We start from the raw sequence: 9803 nt of genomic DNA on the forward strand, positions 1-9803 counted from the left end.
CAGAGTGAGACTCCAACTCAAAAAAAAAAAAAAAAAAAGAAAAGTAGTGTGTAGTCTATTAAAGGAATTCCAGTGGTATCAGACTGCATTTCCTTTTACAGTCTTTGTCATTATTCAGACCTGTCACCAGGTCTGACCCCTCTGGTGTAGGCTTTCCCTAGGGGAAAGTGATTGAGTCTTACACTTTCTAGCAGCCTCAGATCCCCAGGGGGGCATCATTACTGCTGGCTAGATGAAGGAATGAGACCCGCCCCTACCCCCGACCCCAGCAAGCCCACAGCCAGAGGCCACACGGGGTGGCGTGAAGGGGGGCGTTCCACCCAATCATTCAAACTCCATGTCCTCTTGCAGGCCCTGTGCCTGTGGAGCCCAGCCAGACAGGCCTCTAAGACTGCAAATTCAGATCTTGAGCCTCTGAAGACTCCATATTTGCAAGCCACTGAGGCTCCTTAAACGGGCGGCATCACCGCTTCATGTGGTTTTATTTCCCTGTTGGGTAGTAACACCCACTGGGGTCCTGGGAAGGGCAACGGGAAATTTGAGTTTTTGTTCTCTTGCTCTGCCATGATTGAAGCCCTGGGGCAGATCTTTCCGGATAATGTCATTAAACACCCCCCACGCTTGCGTAAGGAATTCAGTTTGGTTTGGGGGGAGAGGGACGGAGGCACCCTTCTGTGTTGTTCAGTGTGCTTGCTGGGTTGAGAGAATCTGTCGTATGTCCCGTGTGCCTGGCCCAGTGACACGTGCTGTGCTGGAGATGAGAAGAGATGTGATAAGCACCCACTCCCTCGGACTGGCGAGAGAGGGCAGGGGTGAGGTTGACTTGGCCACTGCTGTGTCCCTGTCTCTCAGCTGCGTGGTGCCTGGCACGTGGCAGGCATCAGCTACGAATGAATACGTGAGGGCTAGACGCAGGGAAGGGTGCAGAGTGGTATGCAATCAAGGAGCAGCCTGGATACAGCCAAGAGTCAGCCACTCGGAGGCCATGGCTGTGTCACTAGGCCCCATGTCCCTTTCTCCTGCCTTCAGCCCTGGCCCTTTTTCTGCTCCTTTTTCTAGAAGGAGCAGCGAGTGAGCCCTCCCTGAAGCTCGTACTCCCTTTCCCAGCCCATGTGTGTGCTCTGCCATGTGTTCAAAGCATTGAGCTTGTGTCTGAGCATGGAGAGGGAGTGGCATGGGGACACAGAAGTGCAGGTGAAAGCTTCCTGCCACCAGAGGAAGACTGTCAAGGCAGAAAAAAAGCAGATCAGCAGGGCCAGAAAGCTGCCCCTTCTAGGCTGGCTCGGGGTAGACAGAGGTACAGAGCAGGCGCCTGGAGGCCCGGTGGATCAGGGCAGGCTTCTTGGAGAAAGTGGACCTCACTCTCAGGAACTAATGACCTCCCAAAGGCTCCAACTCTAAATACTATCACATTGGAGATCAGGGCTTCAACATGTGAGTTTTTTGTGGCGGGCGGAGGGCAGCACAAACAGTTCCTCTGTGGAAGGATGCATTCAAGTGGTGAAGTGGCAATGTCAGAGGCTATACCCAAGTTAAAGGAGCGCTCACCATTTCCTGGGTGCCCTGTGATACGCTAGACTCTGCAGGTGTCTGCTCGTCTTTGCAGAGGCAGGCAAGGTGAGCACATAGTTAGCAGCACTTTTCCAATGCGTCTCAGAGAGCTTACGTCCTTGCCCAGACCCGATAGGCAGGAATTCAAACGCAGGTTTCCCAGGTCTCTTGCCCTCATTAGATTACATGGCTGCTCGTTTCCTTAATGGCTTGCCATTAGTAGACACAAGCACCCTGTTGTGGGCCCCCCCCCCCGGAACTGGGTGAGCAGCTAAGGGGCTGTTTATACACCCACCTTGTCACACCCCAATGTGAGCACCCTTTGACATCCCTGCCTGCCAATAGTCGGGACAGAGACTTTGAGGCCACAGTCAAGAGGCCTCCATGACCCAGCCTGTGCCCTCCATGACCCAGTCTGGGCCACACGGGTACTAGTAAGAGGTCTCCCCTGGGGGCCGATGCTTGGTAGCATGTTAAAGGTGTGTCTTCAACAACAGCAACTCTAAGGTTGGCATGGTTGTGTACAAGGATAAAGCAGTTTCCCTTAGAAATGTTCTGTGTGGGTCATACAGAGCTGTTTACAATCGATGCTGTGGAGAGGGCATTATTCTAAACACTGTGGAAGAAGAGGTGAGAGTACAGGCTTGTCGTATAGTGATCCCAGGGCAAGTTATGCAACCTCTCTGAGCCTGGTTCCCTCTTTTGAGTAAAGGGGCACATGACATCAGCCTCACTATGCCTGCGATGCAGTTGGCCTGCTGCCTGGCACAGAGTAAGTGCTGATAGTGGAGGTTAGTGATGGAGAAAGCACAGGGGAGCCAAAGGAAAGGGAACTTTGAGTTCGGGCTACCTGGCATGGGATTGGCTCTGCCATCTTTTAGCCTTGTGACTTCTTTCGGGCTGCTTCCCTTGGAGTCTCAGTTTCCTGGTCTGCTAGAATGGGAGTGGAGACATCTTTGAATGATTTACAAAAGTGACAGATTCCAACCCGGTGTGGTGGCTCTCACCTGTAGTCCCAGCACTTTGGTAAGCAGAGGCGAGAGGACTGCCTGAGTCCAGGGGTTTGAGATCAGCCTGGGCAACTTGGTAAGCCCTCGTCTCTACAATAAATAAAAAAATTAGCTGGGCATGGTGGCGCATGCCTGTGGTCCCAGCTACTTGGAAGGCTGAGGTGAAAGGTCGAGGCTGCAGTGGCCATGAGCGTGTCACTGCACTCCAGCCTGGGAGACAGAGTGAGACTCCTAATCTAAAAAAAAAAAAAAAAAAAACGTGGCAGATTCCAACCCCTAACTGTCTTCTAGTCAGATGCCCCTGGGCAGTCCGTACAAACCTAGGAAGACAGCCCTGGATGCTTGTCAACCTCTCACACGTTTGTCTTGCTTATTTCTCATAACTTGGTTGAGATTCAAGGTCTGGATACAGGCCTGTGATGAGTAGAGGAAAGCAAGTTGTCCTCTCAAATTGTCCTGGGGCGTCCAGTTTTCTTACAAATACAACTGGCCCTCAGATCCATTTGGCCCTTTGGATTAAATATTCTAGCCCTTCCTATCTCCCCTCCCTTCTCCTCCCCTTGTCCCTACCCTCCTTCTCTCTCCACAGGATTAGGAACACACTACACATATTGTTCTGCTCCTGGGTTTGTTCAACATTTGTCTGTTGAATCTTCCATATCAGTGCATTCTTTTCTTCAGTTGCATAGGATTCTGTCATATGTGTTTATCTATCTATTTAACCTGTCTTCTGTTTGGGTTTTCCCAATGGTTTGCTATTACAGACAATGTTGCATCTGTATGTATGTACTATGTACACAGGTCATTTCATGCCTTCGAGAACATATCCGAGTAAATACTGGAAGTAGAATTGCTAGGTCAAAGGGTATGTGCATTTGCAATTCTAAAAGATGGTGTGAATTTGCCTTACGCTGAGATTACACCAGTTTATAAGCACTTTAGGGATACATGAGCCTGTCTGCTTTTCCACACTTTCTCCACGAATGTGTTATCCAACTTTTTGATCTTCGATAACCTGATAGATAACCTGGCATTTCAGTGTAGCTCTAACTTGTCTCTTTTTCATTATACGTGAAACATCTCTTCAAAGGAGCCATTTGTCTTTGTGTAAACTGCTGATGTCTTTTCACATTTTTGTATTTGTACTCGTTTGTAGGATTTTGTCATATATTTGTTGGTAATATGTTGCGATTCTTTTCTTTGCTAGACAACAAACAAGTGTAATTTCTTTTATGAGTGCTTTTACCTATGCCATTCGGTTATTTCCCCTTTTTATTTCCTATTTTATACATTCGTTTCTCCTCCCCCCTTTAAATGATTAAATTAAATGGTTTGTGTGTTTTATATGTTTTAAAAAATTGAGTCACGGAAGTCATCCATGTAAAGTATAATTAGTAATATGCAAAAATACTAGTTATGCAATTTTAGGCTAAACAATGTAAATAAAGGCCCATGATACCAAATTTTAAGAAGAAAATTTGCTGATATTTTATAGTAAAAAATAAATAAATAAAAAGAATAAAATAAGCTTCTTCCAAGAACTAAGGATGTTTGTATCTGGTTAATGAGATAGGAGGAGGTGAATTCTAGGTTTGCACTTTACTTGTATTTCCTAAAATTTAGAAATTTATTTAAGGTTTTCTAATTAATAGGCTTTTTTTCTTAAGAATAATTTTAGATTTATAGAAAAACTAAACAGATACTACAGAGAGGTCCCATCTATGCAGCCCAGTTTCTGCTATTATTATATGTGGGACATTTTTCACAAGTAATGTACTAGTATCTATATATTTTTTTCTGAATCAGGGTCTCACTCTGTTGCCCAAGCAGGAGTGCAGTGGCACGATCATGGTTCACTGCATCCTCGACCTCCTGGACTCAGGTAATCCTTCTGCCTCAGCCTCCCAAGTAGCTGAGACTACAGATGCGCACTACCATGCCCGGCTAATTTTTGGACCTTTTGTAGAGATGAAGTCACACTATGACGCATTATTATTAACTGAAGCCCATAGTTTATTCAGACTTCCTTAGCTTTTACCTAATATCCTTTTTCTATTCTAGAATCTCATCCAGGCCACTGCAGTATGTTGAGTTTTTGTGTCTCCGTAGGCTCCTCTTGGCTTTGACAGTTTCTCAGACTTTGTTTTTGATGACCTTGACAGTTTCGAGGAGTACTGTTCAGGTATTTTGTTGGACGGCCCTCAACTGGAATTTGTTCTTTGTTCTTCTCGTGGTTTACGGGTTTTAGGGAGGAAGGCCACAGACGTAAAGTGCCATTTCACTATCTTATGTGAAGTATGGTACATACTATCAACATGATAGATTAATATAATAGATAGTAATATAACAATAATCATATAACAGATAATGTGATATATTACATGGTTGGATTAAATAGTTTGTGTGCTTTGCTGGTTTTGTTTTGTTCTTGTGTTAGGCTTTCCCAAAGAACCTGCTCTTGAGTTTTGATTAGTTATATTATTTTCCTATTTTATTATGCTTAATTCATTTTTAAAGATGTAACGGTCTAAGTATGCCAGCCATGATTTCCTCTGAGCACTGCTTTAGGGGCATCCCTCAGGTCCTAATATATGTTATCTTTTTTGCTGTTGTTATATTCTAAATATTCTACAATTTCTATATGAATTCTTTCTTTATGATTCATAATTTCGTGATTAATTTCTAGTTTAATTTAGCTTTTTTGATGAAGTTTTATTTGCGGCCTACTCTATGGGAAATTTTTCTGATGGTTCCATGAACACTTGAAGAGCACATGCATTCTTTGTTTCCAAAGTATAGAATTTTTATTTATTTATGTATTTATTTTTGAGTTGGAGTCTAACTCCGTCACCCAGACTGAAGTACAGTGGCACACTCATGGCCACCCTAGCATCGACCTGCTGGGCTCTGGGCTATCCTTCCACCTCAGACTTCCAAGTAGCCAGAACTACAGATGCACACTTCCATGCCCAACTAATTATCGTAGAGACGAGGCCTCACTCTGTTGCACAGGATGGTCTCAAGCCTGCGGGCTCAGGCAATCCTCTCTCCTCAGCTTTCCAAAGTGCTAGAATTACAGGCTTGAGCCACCGCACTCGGCCAGGTATAGAATTTGATATACACATCAAGTACATCGTCTCATTAGCTATGTAATTTTGGTTTTTCTGTGTCTTTACCTAATTTGGCCCATTTGTTTGTCATGAGCTAGAAGAGGGAAATTAAAATTTCTGGCCTCTGATGTGTCTCTGAGATCCCTCCTTGTGTTGTGTCATGCTTTTGCTGTGAATTTTTGTGCTGTTATTTGGTGAATCTTCAGTTGTGCATTGTGTTTTTCATTATTATAAAGTATACTTCTTTGTCTCATTTAAAACCTTTTGCCCTGAAGTCCACTTTTCTTGCCTAATATTAAGATTACAGTGCCTGCTTTCTTTGAGTTTACACTTAGCTGGTATGTGCTTGCCCTTCCTTTATTTTCAAAAGTGCTGAATCACTTTGCCTTGGGGATGTCTCTTATAGGTAGCATATGGCTGGGCGTTTTGTCCTGTTCCCCAATCTCAGAATCTTTTCTTTTTAGTAGTTTACTGTGGCCAGTCATTGACATGGTTGATATCTTGGTCTTAGTTTTACTGTCATATTTTATGTCTTTGTGTCTTTTTGTTTCTGTTGCTCCTTAAAACAAAATCTTTCTGTATATGGTCTGTTTTATTTTGTGTTGTGCTCCTTCTGACAGTTTGCAAAGTTTGTATTTTATTTTTAGTTCTGGTGGTAACTTTAATTACCCAAAATGGATTTAATCTTTTGTTGAGACTGCACTAGTTGTCTCGCTTTTGAAATAATCACAAAATGAGTTTACGCATTTAATTACAATTTTTATCTGCTTTGTGACAGATTTTGTGTGTCTGTGTGAGTTTTTTTGGTTTGCCATGTTTCATCCTATTCATTCACTCCTGTATTTCTTTGATCATCTTTGACTATATCCTGTGCTGGTACCTCTTTGAAAGAGATGAGCCTTCCTGGATCAGCCTGTTGCAGGTGATGAATGGACAGGAGGTGCCAGGAAGTGTGTTAGGAGGCCAAGATTGCTCCCTGGTTCACAGGAATTTCGATCGCAGGATTGTGGTAGTGATTTCTTTTAGTCTGTGCTTCTACTCAGTCAACAGAGAGCTTCAGCTGTGGGCTCCCCCCAGCTCAGATCCCTCCTCCCTCTCTGCCTCACCAACATACTGCTTCCTGTGAAGATGGCAGATCTGTGGTATCCTGTTAGCCCCGCCTTCCTCTTTCTCCAGGGTGTGGAAGGCAGCTCCCACTGCCAGACCACATATCCTGTACCCATTTTCCTGAAGAGGAATCGTTGGTTTGTTTTTTTTTTCCTTCAGGGAGTACCAGCTTTATCTGAGATCTGCAGCCACAGGTGACTTCTGGAGGTGCTTTCTGATAGCATTTTCTATCTTCACTGCTTTTGGCAACTCCTTCCTGTTTTTGGCAGCCTTTCCTTAATACGTTGTGGTTCAGGTTACAGATGTGTTCTTCAGTTTTGCTGAAGAAGGAGTTTGCATTTGTTTCTCTTTCTCCTTGATTCTGGGTGATTTTGGATATGAAAAGGAGCAACTTTATTCTGCTATCTGAAAACTGCCTAGTGTTGCAAATTGTTATGTGTTCTGGTATTTCCCGTGGATCAAACATTAGCCAGAGTGCTCTGAATAGGGTTGACATCTGCTGAAGCTGGGATCTGACAAGAAAAAGGAAAGAATATGAGAGTCGAGAATAAAATGGGAAGGTTCAAAAGAAACCCAGTGTACCTGTCTGTGCTGTGTGGCAGCAGGATTCCTTTTTTTACCTACCTGAACTTTCACTGGGGGTGTGCCACTGTTTGGGTGGGAGGTTGAGGCCAGGTAGGGCAGGGCATGAACAACACCCATCTGTCTCCTCATCTGTCTCGGGGGAAGTTGTTCTGAACCCAGCTGCTCTCAGGCCAGGGAGAGGAGGACACATCAGGCTGCAGGACTCAGCTCTCTGTCTGTCCCCACACTCAGGGTCTGCCCAAGTAGTCCACGCTCCCTGGGTTCTGGCTGGTCTTCTAGTGACAGTGGCCAATTCCTTCTTCATGAACACTAGGATCCTGCTTCAGGGAAGGTTGTCTGGGGTCAGTGCTGTTAACGGTGTTTATATGCCCAAAGAAATAGCTCTTCCATCCAAAGGGAAGGGATCCATATGGGATACCCAGAGAACAGAGCCAGAGAGGAAAACCTCCCAGCAGAGTTCCAGGCCTGGCTCTTTCTATTATTGTCTCTCAAGTTCCCACATAATCAGAGGGAGTTTGTGTCTTATCGCCATTTTACTGATGGGGAATCCAGAGTCTCAGAGAGGCTAGGAGGTCTTCCGGTGGACATGAAGTTAAGGGATGGAGAGGGATTTGGGTGCAGTGCTGTCTGGCTCCAGAGCCCAGACACCAGCTCCCTTATCCTTCCCCTTCAGCCCACTCACCCTTCCATAGACATCCTACTGCATCCTCTCATGGTTGCCTTATGTCAACGTCCCTAGGTGACCTTGCTGCACTCTCACTCTGTGTCTTGCTTTTTAAGCCTGGTTGCATTCAGGATGCTATTTAAACACCCCAGAAACTGGGCTCAGTGGCTCCTGCCTGTAATCCCAGTGCTTTGGGAGGCTTAGGTGGGAGGATCACTTGAGGCCAGGAGTTCAAGACCAAACTGGGCCACATAGTGAGATCTCATCTCTACAAAAACTTAAGCTCTCCAGTGCCTTCGGGGTTGGGAATCACTGAGGTATACCCTACATGTCTGCAGCCCCGTGTCTTGGGCAACTGTGTCCCCTCAGCCTTGGCACAAGGCTTTTCCCCTGGGATGATGCTCCTGGGTTCTCATCCAGGCTCTGTGATCTTGGGCAAGTCATAGCTTCTCTGGGCTCACTCCTTATGTCTAAGATAAGATTACCCATGATTGTTCTAAGTGCAGAACACAGACTCTAGAGCCAGATTTTTTTGTTTGAATCTTGGCTCAGTCACTTGCTGTGGGACTTTGGCTAATTATTTATTCTCTCTCTGCACTTTAGTTTTCTCATCTGTAAAGTGTGGATAATGATGCATATATCTTATAGGGAGGTCTTAAGTATTAAACAAGCTAATAAATACAAATCACTTAGAGCCCTGTCTGGCATATGGTGAGCGCTAGATTAGTGCCAGGTATGAGCATATGAATTAGTGCTATTATTAGGCATGCCAGGGCTCCGCCAAGGCATGGGTGTAAATGAAGCCAGTGGTACCTGGCACTGCTGCTATAACTCTGCCCTTTGCTTCCTTTCAGGAGCTTGGGCCCCCGCCCCAGCCCGGTAGAGGCTGTGGAGGTCTGCAGTCCCGAAGTTCGGTTCCCAGCCCTGTGGCCCACCCCCGGCTGCGGGGAGTGGCCGCCCTCACGAGGTAGCGGTGGCCAGCAGGCCCCCTCCCGGTGTGAAGCATGGGCCAGAAGCTCTCGGGGAGCCTCAAGTCGGTGGAGGTGCGGGAGCCCGCCCTGCGGCCCACCAAGAGGGAGCTGCGGGGCGCGGAGCCCGGGCGGCCGGCTCGGCTGGACCAGCTGCTGGACATGCCGGCCGCAGGGCTGGCTGTGCAGCTGCGGCACGCGTGGAACCCCGAGGACCGCTCGCTCAACGTCTTCGTCAAGGACGACGACAGGCTCACCTTCCACCGGCACCCGGTGGCCCAGAGCACCGACGGCATCCGCGGCAAGGTGGGCCACGCCCGCGGCCTGCACGCCTGGCAGATCAGCTGGCCGGCGCGCCAGCGGGGCACTCACGCTGTAGTTGGCGTGGCCACGGCCCGCGCCCCGCTGCACTCCGTGGGCTACACGGCGCTGGTGGGCAGTGACGCCGAGTCGTGGGGCTGGGACCTGGGCCGCAGCCGCCTCTACCACGACGGCAAGAACCGGCCCGGAGTGGCCTACCCAGCCTTCCTGGGGCCCGACGAGGCCTTCGCGCTGCCCGACTCGCTGCTGGTCGTGCTGGACATGGACGAGGGCACGCTCAGCTTCATCGTGGACGGCCAGTACCTGGGTGTGGCCTTCCGGGGCCTCAAGGGCAAGAAGCTGTACCCGGTGGTGAGCGCCGTGTGGGGCCACTGCGAAGTCACCATGCGCTACATCAACGGCCTGGACCGTAAGTGTGAGGGAGGAGGAGGACCGGGCTTCCAGAGGCTGCCCGGCCCCGGGGGGGGGGGGGGCGGGGGGGGGGGGG

The 9803-nt window shown here is 47.6% G+C and overlaps 1 protein-coding gene across 1 annotated transcript in view; it reads left to right on the top strand.

The window, feature by feature from the left end:
* Window positions 1–9803, top strand: part of SPSB4 (splA/ryanodine receptor domain and SOCS box containing 4) — an 85647-nt gene that overhangs the window by 6562 nt on the left and 69282 nt on the right. Inside the window, exon 2 of the mRNA XM_008054674.2 lies at window positions 8882–9725. Within this exon, the coding sequence (XP_008052865.1) occupies window positions 9032–9725 (694 nt within the window). The 5' untranslated portion in view covers window positions 8882–9031. The remainder of the gene's footprint in view (window positions 1–8881; window positions 9726–9803) is intronic.

The sequence above is a fragment of the Carlito syrichta genome, unplaced genomic scaffold (assembly GCF_000164805.1).
Source record: "Carlito syrichta isolate Samal-C Ts95f unplaced genomic scaffold, Tarsius_syrichta-2.0.1 Scaffold297556, whole genome shotgun sequence".
In the NCBI taxonomy this organism is placed as follows: Eukaryota; Metazoa; Chordata; class Mammalia; order Primates; family Tarsiidae; genus Carlito; species Carlito syrichta.